This window comes from Chrysemys picta, chromosome 6 (genome assembly GCF_011386835.1).
Source record: "Chrysemys picta bellii isolate R12L10 chromosome 6, ASM1138683v2, whole genome shotgun sequence".
Classification (NCBI taxonomy): Eukaryota; Metazoa; Chordata; order Testudines; family Emydidae; genus Chrysemys; species Chrysemys picta.
In genome coordinates, this window is record NC_088796.1 from 89,712,817 (window position 1) to 89,733,588 (window position 20,772).

Sequence of the window (20,772 nt, forward strand, 5' to 3'; positions counted from 1 at the left end):
ACATTTGTGCTCTGGTGCTAGCCTGGCTAGTTACAGCTCAAATAAATATAAACCCCAACTTTGTCTTTTTTTTAGCATCCTGCTGTCATACGTTAATGCTCTTTACAAACACGCACTTTGTCCTGGAAATAGGCTCAGTGAGATCACCCTTGGGTGATTATTTTACTAGCATTTTTTTAACAAACAGTTTGCATGTTGAGTCACCAGAAAGCATATAATGGGCAGTTGCCAGGAACTGAACACTGTACAATGCTAGGCTCATATGCTAAGGAATAAGCTATACATAACTGGGCCAGATTTTGATCTCCGTTTCACCAGTTTAACTCCACTGACTTCAAGGGTGTTGCTCTGGATTTAGACCTATATATCTGAGATCAGAATCTAGCCCATTCTTATCATATTTGCTAAGAATAATAGGATTTTCAAGGATAAAGATGACCTGCAAAGGATTTTTTGAATGGGATTTTATTTTTTATTGCTTTTTCTATGATGTAGAGAGTTGTTGGGTTTTTTAAATCTGTTTGATTTTTAATACAGAAATATCAGGAATGTCAAGTCTAGTCATCTTTATCATTGCTGGAAAACTTTCTTGAGGTCTCAGAAGGATACTGAGTTCTCGCATATTAACTGAAGGGGTAGCAGTAGTGAATCTTTAACAAGGACGTCCTTTGTCCAATGTGCTCATTTATCACTGGAGTTAAATAGGTGTTAACACAAAACAAATAGACAAAGCAAAACCCCAAATAATTCTATTGTTTTATTTAAAGATCATTCCCATTCCCACTTGCTCAGCAGATATTGTTTCACTGAGTCGTGATATCGTTTCACTAGTTCTCCAGTCACAACTAGGCTAGGCTAGAATAGGCTAGACAAGACCTGAATGTCAAATGAAAAATATCAAACAAGGGGTAAAAAACATTTTTTTTTTTTTTTTTTTTTTACAAAAATCTTCCTGGCCCTCTTTAAACATCAAAAGAAACAAAAAATGGCCCAAGCCCTGTTTTTTGGCCTTTGCAGATCACTTTTAAGTGACTCACTCAAAGTCAAGCCAGAGATGGAAAGAGAAACCGTGTCACCTGACAGATTTATTATTATTAAATATTATTGTTGTTGTTGTTGTACTAAACACTAGATTATACTATTAACATGGAGCCTTTGGTAGATGGAGGTGCAGAGCTACATCATGCCACTGGAAGCTCCTCAGTGCTCAAGGGAGGGAGGAATTTGTGACACCCCTTTTAGAGGATGTCTACACAGCAAAGAAAAACCTGTGGCTGGCCCATGCGTTTTGGGCTTGCGGGACTCAGGCTGCGAGGCTGTTTTATTGCCGTGTAGATTTACGGGCTTGGCCAGAGCCAGGCTATAGAACCCTGCGGGGTTGGAGGGTCCTGGAGCTCCAGCTCGAGACCAGAAGTCTACACAGCAATGAAACAGCTCTGCGTCCTGCAAACCTGAGTTGGCTGGCACAGGCCAGCTGTGGGTTGTTCTTTGCTGTGTAGACATACCCTTAGAGTGTTGAATATGCCCCACTGCATGGCCAGCCAGATTAGCTGCTACGGCTCTAAATAATTTATGATCCTTCCCACGCTTTTTTGGGCAGGTGCACCTGAGAAAGCGTGAACAATTCAGTAACAGCCCCTGTGTTCTTTTGAATGTGGGTCTGCAGTTCTGACTTGCTCTTCAGTGGGCTGTGCAGGTGGGAAAGAGAAGTTCTTACAGAGGGTGAAATTCTGGTCCCAATGAATTCAATGACATAACGCCTATGGAACTCAATGCAGTAAGGATTTCACCAGAGTCACTGCATCAATCCTGCTAATCTCTGATTAGGTTGGAATGGCATTATATTTAAAACAAGTTCCTGTTAGCTTATTCCTGAAACTGTGAGACGCTGACCTTCCTTGCTTATTTTCTTGTTTATAATAAACAAAACAAAACAAAGAAGTATATTAAATGTAAGTACAGAGCGGGTACCTGCAAACTTGGAGTGGATGCATAAAATGGTTTGAAATAGTATCGCTGAGTACAGGAATGAATACCCAGAAAAGTGATTGTTACCATGATCCAATGTCACTACAGCATGTCACAGAGTAGTGCACATGAGTCAAATAGATGTTAGAAAGAAAGACAGGAAACCCCACGTCTTAAGGGATGAGAGCGTGATCAACAAAAAATAGACATCAGCAAAATAAATAAAAGCCCCCAACCATTGTGAAATACAAACTCTTTCAAATCAATGCAAGGATGTGCTGCTATAAATGGAATGTAATTCTGCAGAGTGTCAGCAGAGCTCTTTAAAGCAGGTGACAAACTAATTGCTTGTTAGTCGTCCTATTTTGACTCAGGTGGGTGACAGCACTGGGGAGGAAAAGCCATTGCAATTTCATTGTGTCCTCGGGCACATCTGGTCTGGCTTTAGAAAACTATTGCAGTTTCATTACATGTTAGCGTTTGTACTAGCAAATTAAATTTCTCTCGCTCCCCCTCACCCCCACCAAGATTCCTGACAGACCCTGAAATAAATAAATAAATAAATAAAGGCCTGTGCCGCCAATGCCACACCGCATACACACTAGCCAATAGCTAACCGCTATTTCTCTCCACAGTCATCCCTCCAGTATCTCTATATGGCTGCACTGACACAATGCAGAAGGCCGTTAGCAATCTGACAGTGTGCAAGGGCTGAGGACCATCTTCATTTAACTAAACAAACATAAAACAATCCTCTTTGATCAAATCTAAAATCTCAGTTGATTGACTGATGGGGGGTTGTCTCAGAGTAAACTAATTCCACTGTATCGATACACCCACCTGTATGGATTTTGGCAAGTGCCAAATAATTTCTTGTAGTGCATTTTGGAGCAGTGTAAATCCCTCCAGTGAGCTGCTGATATAAATGTCAAGTGTAGGGGAAGAATCACCTCCCTACATGTAATTAAACTTTAATGGTTAAAAAACTTACCTGACTATAAACAGAGGTCAGCGCCACCCCAATGTCATCTATGGCAGCATCACTATCCATCCCCGCCACTGCCATAATTCTCTGGGCAGCCCTCTGGCAAATCACTACTGGCCTGATCCTTTCAGGACCCCATTATGACTAGTCCCACATGTCCCTAAGCAGGGCTGGCCAGAATCTTATTGGGGAACATAGTCCCTGATCCTTACTAGCAGCCTCACAGGTACTACCAGTTTGAAAGGTGAGGTGAGAGGCAGGCCATGGCCCTGTTCCTCTTCTGCATTTGCCCACAGACTGCTGGGTGTGGTGCAATGGCACTGCTTCTCTGTGTGTAGAAGAAATGACTTCAAGGGCAACATCTGTGTGTCCCATCCTCAACTGATGTAAATTGGCGTAGCTCATTGACATCAACAGAGCCATGCTGCTTTACACCAGCTGAGGGTCTGGCCCATAGGCAGAATCTCTCCCTGTCCTATTCATCCTCCCATTTGTTCTGCTGCCATCAACATTCTGTCTGCCCTTTCAGTCACTCATCCCTCTCCACAGACTTACTTTCTCTCCTCGTTCATTCCATTCCCACATTTATTATTGCACAATTCACTCTTTTATTTTCACTTTCCCTCCTGACTCATCCAGAATTCCTCCTGGTGCTCCAATTGCCATGTGGCCTGTGCTCTCTACAGGCCTGGGGCCATCCAGGGTGGGATCTTGCCCTTTGTCTAAACTCCTATTTACTTCAGTGGGAGTTTTGCCTGAGTACAAACATGGCAAGAACATGCACTGTGAGTCAAATTCAGACCTAGCGTAAGTGTGCAGAACTCTATCAAAGTCAATAAAGTTTCACTTGCTTGTGCCAAGTCTGGATTTGCCCCATTTGAGGTTGATGGCATTAGATCCATGTTTCCATCCCTTTCCCATCTGCCCTTCTGCAGCTGAGAATCATCAATTTTTGTTTAAGAGCAAGTGTAAAACAAAGGTGTTTATAATTAAAAATGGCATTGAAAATATACACCTTCTATTTAAGGTTGTTGACATGCTTTACAAACATACATTATTAAGACTCACAATGGTTCTGTAAGGTAAATAAGTCCACTTGTACCAATTTTACAGATGGGGTGACCCGAAGCACAGAGTAGTGATTTGCCTGAGTCACAGCAAGTAGGGTTGATATTTTAGATGCAAATAAACCTCCCACAAGTCCTGATTCTGAATCCCCTGCTGTAATCCTCTCTGATATAAAAAAATACAGTAGAACCCTGTTTATCCGACCTTCCATTATCTGGCTCTCCATATTAACTGAACAACCAGTGCACACATGTTCAGAAGCGGGCGATCTCTCCTGTGGCCGCTAGACGGCACTGCAGCCTCGCACTTTCCCATTCTCCGGATTATCTGAATTTTTGAGCATCTGATCTGGCCCTGGTCCCAATTGGATCTGATAAATAGGGCTCTGCTGTATAACCAGTAATCACTACAGTATATGTTTTTTCAAGTTTTGAAATGATGTCATTCTTATATTACAATGATCAAATAGCTTGAAATACCAGATTCCCAAAGGACAAAATGTGTCAGAAATCTGGTTCAAATGTTTACTAAATGCTAGGTTTTGCCCATTGAAAAAAGGAAGAAATAAACAACAAAAACAAAAACATTTATGGTTTTCAGCTGTTAATTAAAACAACTCAGTAAATATAAATACTACAGTATTTCCTGTGTGTAGCCTGCCCTGCCCCACCCCACCCATATGTAATAACAGTCTCTTCTCAGGCCTCTCACAAACAACTGTGCAGAATCAGCTCTGTCCTCTTATGGAATCAGCAGCTAAATTAAAGTGGAGATGACAGAGATATTTATCACACAACACCAATACTGATCATTAACATATACAATATATTTCATCCATGAGGCTTTTAAAGTCCTTTGCAAATTTGAAAAATGAAACTCTGAGATAAATTCTGACTCCCATGGATTTCAATGAAAATCGTATTGGCCAGCATATGGACATATATACCATATATATAAGTGCAACCATCACCCGAGTGAACCAAAGCAAACACAATCAGTTTAAGACAGGAAATGCTTATCGTCAGCTATGAGGCATTTCTTTTTGGATGCTGAGCATAGCTCCAATAAAGGATTATGCCTTAGTCTCTGTCTCTTTCTGACTGAAATAATTTTCATAGGTGCAGTGCTGTTGCCTACAGGTTATATCCATTCAAACAATCCACTAGTCTTAGACATTTGTAAGAACACATTTTTATAATACCTAAGTGTTGGGCCAAATTTCACCAACCATGGTCCCTTTAAAGATGCCTTTTCTTTTTTGCAGCCAAGTAAACTTGCCAAATTTCTGACCTATGAAGGATTTTTTAAACCACTTTAATAAGAAAACTAAAGCAGGCATACATAAAGAAAAGGACTCTCCATCAACTTTTGCCAGGAGCTTCCAAATTTACCAAACTTTAAAACTCAGATTCACCCTCAATATCCAATTCTTTAAGGGTCCAGGATGTGCGGATAATCCAGTTTAAAAGTGGCATCAGTATGATCAATGTGATAAGATGACTGAACAAGACCTCAGTTACTCCTGAAAGTGACAGTTCACTTACCCTGTAGTAATCAGTACTGTACACATCTCTGGACATTCCAAAATCTCCAATCTTCACCAGCAAGTTCTCACCAACCAGGCAGTTCCGGGTGGCAAGATCACGATGCACAAAGTGCTGTGATGCCAAGTAAACCATGCCGGATGCAATCTGCTGGGCAATGTGCAACATCTGGGACTGGGTCAGCTCAGCTAGAAGGTTGCCTTCTGCCATCAGTACTGCATCTGGTCCATGTGCCCTGCATGGAGCACACAAAAATACGGACTCATGAAATAAGAGATCACTTATAAACTAGAGTGACTGTGGACTTGGCATTAGGGAAACTGAAAATGTAATAGTGGCTTATTTAAAGGTGATGGGCTAAATTCATGTGTGGTAGGAATGAATTTGTCTCAGTGTTTTTTTCCTTCACTGTTTTCTCTTTCTTTCAGGGTGAGGAAGAGAGGTAGTTGAATATATTGCTCATGAAAGTAAGGAACTGGAACTAATAATGATACATCCCATCCTAATCTGCTATGCCCCTGCTGTTCCAGCACAGGGGCCTTTCCTGGACAAAGGCTGCCAGTTGTTCTAACTGTATGGCAGCAGGAGAACATCAAAGACAGGATTTATACTTAGGTCTCTAGAGGTGAAAGGCCACTGCAGTAACACCATTTTTCTTCCCTCTTTCTAAAGCCTACTATCCCCTTCCACAGGGAGATGGGGCATGACGCACATGGTTTTTTTTTATATATATATTTAAGGTGAGAGAGCTAACTTTACTCTGGGGAACAAAAAAAGAAATAAGAGGAATAATTTCAGATTTTCACCCTTAATTTACCATCCACATGAAGTAGCTCCACTAATCCCAGGTGCCTTTTGTTGACTTTCCCACGGGTGGTGAATTCCACCTGATGCACAGGGGACAGGTCACAAAACTCATTCCATTTGGCACAGCCGTGCCAGATCAGAAAGCTGGGTTTCTTTCACTGGTTCTAGGTTAGCTTTGAAGTACAGCAAGTCCTTAACACAAACTGATCAGCCCATTCACATGAGAAATTACGAAGCTCTTTGGGGCAGAGGTCATGCCCTTGATAGCTCATTGTGGCACAACCAAATATACATATATATAACTTCTCTGTTGTAATTACTGACACTGTTTTAGGGCAAGCTTTACTAGCCATTCCCTGATAGTGAATTAAGGCAAGACTAAAGAGGTCAGTGGACCCTGATCATCCTCCACCCTGATGTGCTTCAACATTCTGAATACCCATTATTTTATTCTACAGCAGCACCTTCCCTCCACATTTGTAGATTTGACCTTCCAAACGGGCCAACTCCTCCCCTCGCTCCTCTTTTTTTTAAACAACCCTCCCCCACCCAGTGATTTGCTTTCCCATAGACCCCATTCCTCACCCCAAACAAGTACTCTGGATCAAAAGGGGTTATGTTTAGCCTTAATTCATCTTTGGGAGGCGGGTATAGAAACTTGGAAAAGGTTTGCAATTAATCAAAATCCCCAAGATCAAATTCTGATACTACCTACCAGAAGTATGATATAAAAATTGCTGGGAGGGAGAAAAACTTCACAGGTGAAGTGACAGATCTGGGAGCTAAATGAAGGAAGGTTTGTCACATTACTGGGCCTGCAGTTGGCACTGTGCAGAAAAGCTACCTGCTCATGTTTTGTCATGGAGCATGGACAGCCGTGCAACTGGTGGCAGTTAAAGAAATAAAGGCAAGATGAGAAATCCCAGGCTAAAATCCAAATGTGAATTCATAATGAAAAGCACGGTACATCCTCATCACACAGATTTTTAATAGCCCTCCTCATGAAGGAAGCTGCAAATCTTTACTAATTTAGAAACTATTTATCTTTCACCACATATTTCTTTTCTAATTAAACTTCTGCATTTTTTAAATGTTCAACCCATCTTGCTTATCTTCCTAATTTTCCTTGTTAGTCATGAAATCCTTATCTCCAGCAATGCACAGCTGTAAGAGACAGTAGCATAGACTCTGCCTGATCTACATTATCCCTCCTATGCCACAATGGTGCACACAGGGAAGCTTTTGACCTTCAGGATGCGGTCCTAGTCCTGAAACGCGACACTATGCTGCAGGAAGCAGCAATACTCAGTTTGGTCCTACATTGGTTAAACTCTGGATTCAGTTTCCCCTGATGGCCTTGGGTGGCGCTGCAGGGTAAGAAATAGATGCTCTTTTATAGACCAATTACAACTAACCTTTCATCTGCAGTACAAGCTGTAGCAAATGTGAGAAGAATGACAAATTTAAGATCAGATTAAACAGCTTGTCCCAACATAATCATTTTATGTTCTAAATATAATATCTTATTAATTAAAAAAACCCAATTTAGCACATATACTGTCTGCTGAGCTGTATTATATGATATTTCAAAACCAGAGTGCAGGAGTTACAAAACAATATCTAATCAGAAAATACATAAACAAATAAATAAATATTTCAAATGACTAATAAGCATCTACAATTCCAGCTTGTTTTAATGTTGAAATTTTACAAACAGGCAGTCAAGACTGGAATCGTTTGCAGAGTGGAGGCGGCATCAATGTCTCAAAAGAAGAGGTTACAGACAGGGTGGGGATAGGCAATGAAGGGCCATAAAAGTGAAGCAAGTAGCTTGCATATCTCCCCAGAGAAAAAAATCTGCTTTATAGTTCATATAGCCAGAGACTCTAACTGTGGAACAAAAGGCTCCTGGGGCACTTATACACTGGGGAAACCCTGTCAGATTTACCAGGGCTATCCCAACAGGGAAATGTGGGCAAGCTGCGGGGGTGGAAGGAGGCAGGATGGTAACATAGCATCTGGAACTGGTAGGGTTGGAAGGCCTAATCGGACACCCTCACCCCTCTGGTGGAACAAGGTGCTGGAATCCATCAGGAAGACTTTGCAGAATTTGCTGTCCCCTATGCAAATGTTTTCATTTAAGAGCAAATTCTGTCCTTGTTTATTATTATGTGGGGCAGCATGTACTCGTGCATAGAGTACACCCACAAGGCCAACAGGTTCTTGGGCTGGCCCATGAGTTATCTACAAAGTGTTTTGGCAGCAACTATTAATTTATGATAGCAGCTCTACCTAGTAAAGAGCTGATTTCAATCTTTGATACCCAGACGCACCTATCTTTATAAATCTGCACACTGTGAGTCAAATCAAGAACTAGCAATATTACTGTAACAGAGTAGATCATTAGTATTGTCTAATGCTTCCTCTGTGACAACACACAAGATTTAGCAATTGGCCCCAATGGAACAGTCTTTATTCATAATTTTATTCCATAGATTTTATTTATAGATAAAGGGTAAAATTTGAAAAAAGCACTGAAATGACTTATGGGACAGATTTACAAAGGTATTTAGGTGCCTACAGATGCAGGCAGGCACCAAGTGGGATTTTCAAAAGCATCTGTGTGCACCATTAGGAGCTTATCTGCATCTTTAGGCATCTAAATACCTTTGAAAATCTTGTCCTTGTGGGCCTAAGTCGAATTAAACTTAATGGCCTACGTCATTTTTGAAAAAATGGAACCTAAGATCCTAAGTCACTTAGAGAGAGACCTGGGTGTTTTGATTGATCACATGATGACTATAAGTCACCATGTGATCCTAAAATGCATCAGGCAAGGCATTTCCAGTAGAGATACAGAGGTATTAATGCCATGGTGCAAGGCATTGGTAAGACCTCCTCTGGAATACTGCATACAATTCTGGTCACCCATTTTCAAGAAAGATTCATTTAAACGGTAACACATGCAGGGAAGAACTACTAGGATGATCAGGAAAATGGAGGGCCTGTCTTATGAGAGGAGACAGGAAGAGCTTGGCTTGTTTAGTCTAACAAAACAAAGGCTGAGAAGAGATAGGACTACTCTCTATAAATACATGGGGGCGGGGGGGAAGGAAATACCAGGAAGGGTGAAGAGCTATTTAATCTAAAGGTCAATGTTGGCACAAGAACAAATGGGTATAAACTGGGCATGAACAAATTCAGGCTGGAAACTAGAAGAAGGTTTCTAACCATCAGAGGAATGAAGTTCTGGAATAGCCTCCCAATAGAAGTTGTCAGGGCAAACAACTTAATTACTTTTAATAGAGAGGTGGACAAATTTATGAGTGGAATTGTAGGATGGGGTTGCTTGTGATGGCAGGTAGCAGGGCTCAACAGCCCTGGGGCTCCCTTCCAGATTATGTCTTACATTCCTAAAAGCTCATGCTTCATGGCTTCAGCCGGTCACCTGACAGGGTCAGGAAGGGATTTCATCATTTCATTCTCTCCCCCCACAAATGTATTCTGGTATGTTTGGGGTTTTTTTTAATCTCCTTCCTCTGAAGCATCAGAGATGGCCGCATCTGGAGATGGGACACTGGATTGGGGGGGCCAGTCCTCTGAGGCAGCACAGAGCATTCTCTCACTCAGGTGTTTGGTTGCCTGGTTCTTGCACCCATACTCAGCGTCTAACTGATTGCTATATGTGGTATTGGGAAGGAATTTTCTTCCAGGTCAGACTGGCAGTGATCTTGAGGGTTTTCACCTTCCTTTGCAGCATGGAGTATGGGTCACTTGCCGGTATTAGCTGGGTATATTAATCAATTCCCTTTCATTGCGGAGACCTTGGGCATTGTTGCACCTCAGTCACACCTATTTTCTGCCTGTGGCACATAATAGTTTAGTCTCCTGGTAGTCCCTTATGGCCTTAAACTCTATAACTCTATACATTTGAAACACAAAATATGCTGTCTTATGTCCTCCCCACCCCCAATACTGGATCACAGTCTAGTTAAGAATCAAGGTCAACAAAGAGCAACAGAATGACCTTTTCCAATTTTGAAAAACTTAATCAAGCTTAGGGGGACCTTGCCAGTTAGGATGAAATTCTTGTTTCTTAAAAGTACATACATATCTCATTGTGCAATATAGTTGCTGTTTATAAATTGGTAGATATGCAGAGAGATGCAGCAGAATACAAAGTATGGTACTAAAATCATGTAAATGTTAAAAATGTTTATTATACTCTTCAAAATAAAACAAATAGTTTGTTTATTGTAACTGAGTTTCACATTCTCAGTACTACCATCCTCTCTAGGACCCAATTTAAACAGATGCACTGAAGTCTTTAGGTCTGTATTTGAGTCATAACATCTATCCAGGAACACAAACATAAATAATAAATTCCAGAAATAGGCTGAATGTGTGCATCTAGTTCTAGATTAGGTTTAAACTGGGGTTTGAGGTTTGCATTTGAGTTTAAATCAGGGATTATCTTTAAGGTTTGATTTCTGATTCAACAGCACCAAATTTTTGTGAGCTGTTCTCATGAGATTTCAGGCCCAAGAGGTAGAAATTTCATGGAAAAAAGCTGTTGCAAATGTCTATTATCTTGTAACATTTCGCCTACATCCAGCGTGGAACTCTCTAATAACCAAGAAACAAACCCAAACCCAATTCCTGGATCTAATCTGAAACAGAACCATAAAAATAGCTGTGGATTTGTGAATAAATCTTTCCTCTCTCTTGAAATTCTTGTAATTTTTTTCCATCTCAGATGTGGATCTGAGATTTCAGTTTTGGCTCATCTTTTATAAATTAAGCAATTACATTATGTGATTCTCTACTCTACACTATAAGTCACAAGTACAGTAAAGGGTGATTTTTTTGAAATGTACTATCTTTTGCTCCTTAGATTGTTTATGCTCCAATACGAGAGATTTATTTTTGGAGTTCCATGTATTCTTTCTGTTGTTATTGCATTTTCCTTTCTCCTTTGCTTGCCCCACCTAGAGTATTCCTTTGCAGAAAAAAAGCTTGTTCAAATGCCTTTCTGCAGCAAAAGAAGCTGTGAGAAATGCTGTCAAAAATACTGTAAGTTTCAATACTGTAAGTTTACAATAAAGATTGAAAAGGGGATGGGCTGCAAAGCATAGATCTGGATCCAAACTCCCCCAAAGTTCAGGGGTGTTTCCGTCCAGGGCTTTCATTTGGGCCCAGCACCAGAGAGAAATAAGAAACACAAGATAAGTTGGATTTTGCCAAACTTCATTAGTCAAGCTTTGGATTTTAAAAACTAAAGATGATACGGAATCAAATCCCATTTTAGCCAAGGTCTCAAAGTTTTATAAACAAACACCATCTGCAGAATTAGTTGTGGAAAACTATGGCCAAGGAAACAGGGAACTGGGTTACAATCCATGTGGTATAATGTAAAAAATGTAAGAAAATTATTTAAAGATACTTCTAAATAGGTAAAACACTTGATGAGGCAAGACACAAAATCACAAAATGTGAACGAACTGGGTATTTATCAGGTTTTCATTCTTAGGGAATGTCTACATTGCAAAGAAAACATGGCACTGAGAGCCTGTGTCAATTGACTTGAGTTTGCGGGGCTAAAAATATCAGTGCCGATGTTCTTGACCTGGCTCCAAGACACTTTCCCTCTCCCCAGGTTTCAGAAACACTGCCCCCACTATCACCTATGCGGAATGATAAACCTTCATGAATTTACCTGAGGAATTTATTCAGATCTCCATGCTTCATGTACTCAAAAACCATGATGAGTGGATCACCTTCCACGCACACGCCATAAAACTTCACAATGTGCTCATGCTGTAGGTTAGTCAGCAATTCTGCCTCTCGGTGGAAGTCTTTCCGAGCATTATCACTGGCATCTTTCAGTGTCTGGAGAAGAAATGGAAAGGGATATGTAAAACAAAGAACATGGTGGTGGGGGGAGATGAGGGTACAGTACTATGTCAGGGTCAGAGAATATACATTTTTGGTGTGACTGGTTATAAATATCAGATCTAGATCCAAGTAAAGTACAGACCTGTGATTTTACAGTATTTCCTCTGCTATATTTCATCACATATATATTATTACAGTAGAACCTCAGAGTTATGAACTTTAGAGTTACGAACTGACCAGTCAACCACTCACCTAATTTGGAACCAGAAGTACATAATCAGAAAGCAGCAGAGACCAAAAAAAGAAAGCAAATATAGTACAGTACTGAGTTAAACATAAACTACTAAAAAATAAAGGGAAAATTTTAAAAAACATGATTTGATAAGGTAAGGAAACTGCTTCTGTGCTTGTTTTATTTAAATTAAGATAATTAAAAGCAGCATTTTTCTTCTGCATAGTAAAGTTTCAAAGCTATATTAAGTCAATGTTCAGTTGTAAAATTTTGAAAGAACAACCGTTGTGTTTTGTTCAGAGTTACGAACATTTCAGAGTTATGAACAACCTCCATTCCTGAGATGCTGGTAACTCTGAGGTTCTATTGTATTATTTCTTTCTGTTGCAGTAACTTGTAGAAGCCCCGATCACGGACCAGGACCCCATTGCTAGGAGCTGGATGAACACCGAACAAAAACACAGTCCCTGCCACAAAGAGCTTAGCAGTAGACAAAGTGCCTGAGTTTTTTTTGCTTTACACTAGTGTAAAACCCTGATCTTGAATTGGAGCCTGTGAGTATTATAAGTTCTTTGAAGTAAGGACTGGTCCTCCTAAAATATTTAGCAGAATTGTAGGTGTTTTAATTAATTGTTTTATTGTTGTTGTTGTTATTGCTGTTTGGCATCAAAATTGAGTTAAGCATTTTGCAGACTTATAGGTGGTCATCTCTCTGCACAACAGCTTACAAACTAAGGCCCCAATCAAAGATTCACTTTGAGTTCAATGGATCTACTCGCATGCTTAAAGTTAAGCAGAGACCAAATGAATTTCACATAAAAAGAAATGAAATGCTGCTATAATAAGGACCAATTGGAGGGGCGATGTGGGATGGAAAGAGGAAGGCTGGACAGCAGCCTGAAGGTTCTACAAAGTTGCCCCTCATTCTTCCCCATAAATCCGAGGATCTGCAGATTTTGGAGACCATTCCTCTACCTCCTCACAAACATTTCTTACCTGAGAGGAGCATTTCTGAACCTCATTGTGTTTTCTGAGACAAGTGTCCCTCTCCCACAGGTATTACCAGAAGAGGGTGATGTCACAGTTTCAGGGTAACTGCACCCGTATTTCCCCCTCTGTGGTCCCCCAAATGCACCCACTTAAAGGTTTCTGACTCCCCGCCACCACTTCTCTTCAGCGGAGCCCCACATCTCACTCCCTTCTGACTAGGATTTTTAAGACTGCACAGTTCCCTGATCTACCTTGTGATAGCCCCAGCAAGCCAATCTGCCTAAAAGAGCAGTGCTTGCGCTTTGCTTTCTCTTCAAAGAGCTATGCACTACGTACTGCCAGAAGTTACAAATCACCACATAGCTCCTTCTCAGCAAGCACATTTGTTCTTAAGGCGAAAGAATTACTGGGAAAGCATATCAAAACAATCAAAAAACCTACATGAATATTAAAAAGTTTAGCATAGATCACTCTATCTGCAGCATAGAACTCTGGTAGGTGCTAGTCATTCAAACCCCATAATGGGGCTTTCCCTGTGGTTACAAGTTCATATCACTCTTTAGATCAGGAACCAGAAATGAAGGCCCTGAGTCAGTTTAAGATCGGGCTATTTATCCAAAAGTCCTTTCTTTGCCTGTTAGTCTCTGGAGAATCCACTTTCTGGAGGTGTAATAACCTGAGTGATTTGCCTTAATCATCCCCTACTGTTTTCACTAATGGAAGAGCTGTGTTAATCCTCCCCTCATGGAATGTATATAATCCCTGGCTCACAGTGATACATAAGCCATTCATTTACATTTAAGACAATATTGTCTCCCAAAGATATTGCAGGTAGTTGCCCTATCTGTCACAGGTGCAATACGGCTTTTAGCTGCTGCAATACCTACCCGTTATAGAACATCATTATATGGAGCTAAGTCATCTAATAGCAACATAAACTCAGGTTCCATCTATTGACACAGAACAGCCATGTTATGGGACCAAGTTAGAACACATTATTAGATTGTTCAGGACTTTAGAGTAGTACAAGAACAGAGCTAAGGTCCAGTCTACAGCAAATAATGGAATTACAGGGGACAACTGCGTCACAATGTGTTTTCCTGTGATGATTTTATCTGTAATGTAGTTGGGCCCTCATTCAACTAATTGTCAATATAACAGCTCTAGAAAAATAGTTCATTGTAAAAACAGTTTTTTAAAACAAGCAATTATGAGGACTACTTTAAAAAATAAAATTTGGGGGAAATATGTGGTTCCCCATCACACATTTTCTCGGGAAGATTGTAAAAATGCCGACAGCTTTGTTGTATCAAGCTGGCATATTGTGTGTTTCAGAAACTATTTTTTATCTCAGAGAAGCAGCAAAATTATCCTATGATGGAGCAGTTGCTATAGCAACTACACATTTTCCGTCAACCAGTAGAATGAATAATGGCCTAAAACCTGGGTAGACTGTTGAGAGTTTCTGCTACCATGGGGGTTGCTTGAACTTCTCCCCAACTTGCCCCTCATGTTTCCCCCCATGTAGCACACACAATAACTTTACTGCATTAGAGAGAGCTGACGCTTGTGCATGGAGATACTGGTGGTGAGCAAAAATTAATAAGCAAACAGAATTTACATACAAATGACACAGAATATGCATTTGACTTGTTCTCACTGTAGCAGGGAAACAGGAGAGTCTTAAAGAAATTGAGACAAAGATGTATTCATTATTAGTGACAAAGGGGCCAAATCTCTGCAAGCAAAACTTCCCCTGAAGTCAACCAGGGAAGAAGGGATCTTTCCCCACAGACAGCAGAGCTGCTCCATGGCTGTTGCAAAAGCCCCACATCTGCTGCACCCTGAATTGTCACAGATAAGAGTCTGTTCAGTCATGGTTTCACTGGCCACACTGTTCCCTTCCCCTAGCCCAACCCAAACCCTCATTCATGAAACAGCTTGGAAATTGCCCTTCTGTGTCTGTGCTCCATGGTGCACGGTGCAGAAGCTGTTACAAGGACTTCTGGTATCCTCCCCCACTCTGCATCACTATGCAGTGGAGCTATAATGTATGCCCACAAAAACAGGGGGAACAGGGGTTACCCATAAGCAAGGACTGGAGGGTTTGGCTATCATTATAATTATTATTACTATTAATGTTATTAATAACAAAATTCTATAGATATGTTTCCTTCACAGTGCACTGAGCTTTCACCATTAGATTCTTATCACTCTTAATTGGGTTCACCGTCCCTCCCCATGCCATGCAACAAGCTAAGTCATGTATTTACTACAAAGTCTGGTTTGATTTAAAAACCTCTCTGAACTGGGTAGATCTGATGAGCTGAAAATCCTCACATTTCTTTTGTGTTGTGTTTGTGATTCTGTGTATTGTACAGGCAGAATTTCTCTAACTGGAACAGAAATCTACAAGCAAATTGGCATCTATATGATTCAATTCTGATATCAGAAATAGCAGGCACTTGTGTCATAAAATCAGCTACTCCACTTACGCAGCTGACTCTCTAAGGCTACATTTACACTACGAGCTAGGGGTGTGATTCCCCAGCTTGTGTACACATACTTGTGCTAGCTTGTATAAATAGCAGGATAGCCACGGTAGTGGCAGCAGAGGCATGGCTTAGCCATTCCAAATACAACCCCACCTGAGTCTTAATGAGAGAGTGCACAAGGACATGCACACAAACAGAGGAATCACATCACTAGCTCATACCCTAAAATATATGTGAGGTGCATCTGAGTTTCTGAGATCAGGATCAAGACTTAAACATCCAGCTGCTCAAAATAATATGAGGCATGTGTTCCCATTCCACCCCTATGGGTTCAGGAGGACCAGGAAGCAGCTGCAGACTTGTGCTCCACAGGAATTCCCTCCATCTGACTCTAGTGGGGTCAAGTGAATCCAAGACTATGCCCATGGATCTGTTCCCATGACAGTGGCATATGGAGGGTACTACAACCCTAAGTCTGCAGTAGTGGTTTGGAGTGACAACGTGGCATACAGGGGGCATGTGACTATTCCTCCATCCACTCACCAAACCCTCTGGAACTGCCTTGCAGCAAATAGCCCACCCATGTACAGAGGGCTCGTACAAGGCTTATGCACCATTTACAGCTCACTTGAGTCTTTTGTGCATAGGATCTGGCACACAGAATGAGTTCCTGTACACAGTGCACTGTCCAAAAAACCTAGAGGTCAAAATATATGAAACCTAACTGGCTCAAAAAATAGTATTATTTTCAATGGAAGAAGCACGGATATTTGGATGTGTATATGATTTTATCTACAACCAGGTTTTTCTGAATGTCTTAGCTCTGAAATCATTTGCTGAATCAATATAAAACTTTAAAATATCTGTCCACCCAAAAGGAAAGTGCTGTATTTTGAGTCAGGCCCAATTCCTTCTAGAAGGCATAATAACAGCAATTTCTTAACATGCATGCACAATGCTGTTACGGTTGCCCAGCAACCAGCAGAAGGCATGTCAAAGATCCAGAGGAGCCTCCAATGAATGAAAAGAAGCTCTGACGATAATTTCACATAGGTGAGAAGATGCTCACCCCTGGGCCAACTTGCTCAGCTTCTTTGCTGCCTAAATCCTCCAGAGATAGACATATTTGTCACCAAATATGCACTTCAATTATGATGGTAGAAGCTTTTTCACAGGAACATTTTTAGTTTGTTCTCAGTCCCAAGGGGGTTTTCCTAGGTTTACTGATGTGAAATCCTTCTAAATTATTCACAACTCTGAAAGGTAGAAATACCATAATTATACTTTGAACCTCGCCCCAAGATACATTTCCCTTGGAGCCCAATCCTGCTCCCACTTAAATCAATGGGCATTTTACCATTGACTTCAGTGGGAGCAGGACCTTGTTCTATCATATGAACAGAAGTAAAGTGGTCACCCTAATAGGAACACAGGAATTGCCATACTGGGTGAAAACTTTGGACCCCTTAGTCCAACATTCTCTTTGACAGCAGGCAGTTTTGGATAATTCAGATAAAGGAGTAAGAACCCCCAAATGGGCAGTTAGGGAATAGCCTGCCCAAAAAAGGAAATTTCTTCCAAATAGTTCAATTAGATGGCAGTTTATTCCATGGAACATGAGGCTTAGATTCTTTCCTTGGTTATCAGTCAGATGGCTAATAAGCACTACCCTAAGTATAGATTGTGATGAGGCCTTGTACCAGTCCTGGTGCTGTGAACTGACAGAATCGTGTCTGTTAATCCATGGAGACAGCTGTCCCTCAAACCAGTGAGAAAGAGCAACACAGAAGGGAGTGGGCAGGCAGCATCTAAACAGCACCTGAAGTGACTCCCTTTTGGACTCCATTCGTTCAGGACTGACAAAGGGAGTAAGAGAATGGAAAGGTGCTGAAAAATGCCACTGCACTGCTAAGTGAGGGAAAAGAGTGGAAGTGTAGATTTATTAATCTATTGGTCAGAAAACAATCTCATCTCTTCCACAAAACAATGGATGAAAAGTGCTATATAAAAGCTATGCATTGTTGTTATTATTCACTTAGCCAAAGGTTGTAATCTCTAACCCCTCACTTCCTCCCTGCCTCTGATATATCCTTTCAGGGCTACATTTTCTTTTTTCCCATCAATTTTATTAAACTACTGCAAAGACCTGCAAGCTTTCATAGACCCGTGAGCTTGGCAAACTCAGAGAATGTTTGCAAGAAATTATTCGTTTGACAAATCTAGCCTCCTTTCCTGCTCCTACATTGCAAGTTACTCAAATCTATTTGTTGTTTACATTTACATGAAGATCTGCTGGGATATTTTACTCTATGGACGGATCATGAATATTCAAAATGTGCACATAGTTGTTTCGTTGTGAATGGTCAGATGGGTCATGTGGTATTGTTTCTGTTCCCTAACTCAGGGCTCAGCTCTGCAAAAACTTATGTTAATGAATAGTCCCAATGACTTTAATGGGGCTTTTACTTTTCACATTCAGACCTTTGTGTGTTTTGGTAGGACAAAGGTGGGGAGTGGGAGGAGAGGAACTGCCTTTTTCACAAGATGCCCCCAGCAGACTCCAAAATGTGGAGTGGAAATTAGTGAGGATTAGTTAACTATGTTTTCTACTGTACATCCACAGTTGGGATTGGGAACCACCCTCAGGAGCTCCGCTGCTTGGCAGGAGAGTACCTGTGGAGTAGCCTAGCTACTGTACAGATGCCCCAAGATCAGTGGGGATGTCCCCTTATTTCCCTTTGGAGCACGAGTGGAGTTCGGTCCTTTCTGTGATGCTGATAAACTCTTCCTCCCCTCTAAGGGGAGAATAATTCCAGATATCAGCAGCTTCATAGTTATTGATGCTTTCTCCTTAGTTTTCCTCCTCCCATTGGTTTTTGTTTGGAAGGGCAGAATGGAGTCCTATAACCAAGAATTACCCTTCCAGCATTGAAATACAGTCACTTCTGGATTTGAACATAGCAGCGACTTAAGAGCACACCACAATTCTACCCAAAAAACTTAGGCCAGGAAATGATATTGTAAAATGTTGGCAGTTGACTAAGAACCACATAAACCTTTGTGAATAGCTCTTTGTTGACTAGCAGTTACATGTGTAACCTAGTCATGTAGCTGGTTATAGTTTAGGGGTTTTTTAGACATACGAACATGAGCCCCCATGTATTTTTAATGACACTTCTGCCATTATTTTTCACTCCTCGTATTTCAGATAGACCATAAAAGATTTTGCCCCGTTGTGACACTGTCATTTCCCCCCCTTTTCTTTATGAAACTCAGCTCTCATTTTATAACCCACAGCCAGATCAAATATCATATTCTCTTGACAGTCCATCAGCCTCGTGAGCCCTTGCACATATATCACAGGAGTTACACGGGGCTTATTGAACAGGCAAACAGGATCATTTACAAATAAAACAGAATTAGTTGAAACCATGAATTAACAATGGAAATCCTAGACTCTCTTACCTTCACCGCCACCAAGATCTTGTCCTGCTCTGGAGAAAGGTTATAGCACTCGGCCAAGAAGACTTTCCCAAAGGCTCCTTCTCCCAGCTCTCTTTTTAGAACAATATTGTGTCGTTTGATGTGCTGAACAACTGTAAAGGGAACATAAAATGCATGTTAGAAGTGAGTTTGGGGGAAAGGGTGGGAGGGTGCCCAGATGCATATGTACACTATGGAGGGGGACGGTTTTCCTGTACAGTACTGGGCATATAGTGGAAAGAATGCCATAGATGTCATTAGAGTTCTGTCATCAGCCAGATCACTGTAAGAAGTGTGTTAATATAGTTATAGAGAAGGCACAGTTTTGCTTTACAAGACATGGCACTGAGACCCTGGCAGTCATTAGGAGAGCGGTTATCATCAGTAAACTTGGATGACTCCTCTGAATATGAGAGTGAATATTGCTTTTCCACAAGTAAAAACAAAGGGAAAAAATGCAGGAAGGAGATGAAGCTTCTCTCATACCATTTCCATTTTTATTTCTCTAACAGCAGCTGATCCTTTTCATTCAGCTCCAAAGAAAAATTTGGGGAGGAGGGAGAGGGAGGAAACAAAATAAAACATTCACATAATCCAAGAAGATAAAGTATGCCCTCTTTTAATTAAATCCAATCTACTCCATGGCTCTCTGCTTATCGCTTGTTCATCTTAAATTAAACTGCCACTTGCTCTGTCTGTTTCATGCTACAGCTGGGATAAGGCAGATATTTCATTCTCACAAATATGATTTACACTGTTGCTCGAAGGTAAAAGAAAAAAATAACACAAGATGGACCAAGGTTTTAGTCAATGTTGCTGATAGAACCTTTCAAATATCTGCTGAAAGAACTCACTACTAATGGACCAATTCATAAAGCCCTTAAGCATATTTTTAGTCTATCCTTTTGAACACAAACTTTAATTAAAGGATTTAATATTTAAAAATACTGAACCAGATTTACTGGTATACTCTGGCAACTTTGCACTGTGCTAGCTACATAAAGCAGCTGAAAGCCCAGTTTAACTGGTCAATTAAATTGCGTTTCCAGCTGCTTTGTGTTGCTGGAGTGGCACAAAGCAGCCAAAGTGTACTGGTGAATTTGCCCCATTTATTTGGTTTCACAGACATTGAAATTCACCCCTCTGTGGACAGCTAACACAAAGCCTATGCACCACTTCAGTCCTAATTAAGACCTGAAAAGTAAATGGGACCTAAGTGATGCATAGGCCTCTTGCAGGCTGTTTGCACACGGGTGAATCCCACCTAAACTGTACATCTAATTGCACCCAGTTTGTTGAATCAAT

General features: G+C 40.9%; 1 protein-coding gene across 2 annotated transcripts in view; it reads right to left on the bottom strand.

Moving 5' to 3' along the window:
- Positions 1-20,772, bottom strand: part of NTRK2 (neurotrophic receptor tyrosine kinase 2) — a 270,677-nt gene that overhangs the window by 51,507 nt on the left and 198,398 nt on the right. For both annotated transcript variants that reach the window (XM_042854541.2, XM_042854542.2), the window contains exons 13-15: positions 19,450-19,580; positions 12,089-12,261; positions 5,566-5,800 (exon numbers count right to left, since the gene is read on the bottom strand). In XM_042854541.2, coding sequence (XP_042710475.1) covers positions 5,566-5,800; positions 12,089-12,261; positions 19,450-19,580 — 539 coding nt within the window. The remainder of the gene's footprint in view (positions 1-5,565; positions 5,801-12,088; positions 12,262-19,449; positions 19,581-20,772) is intronic.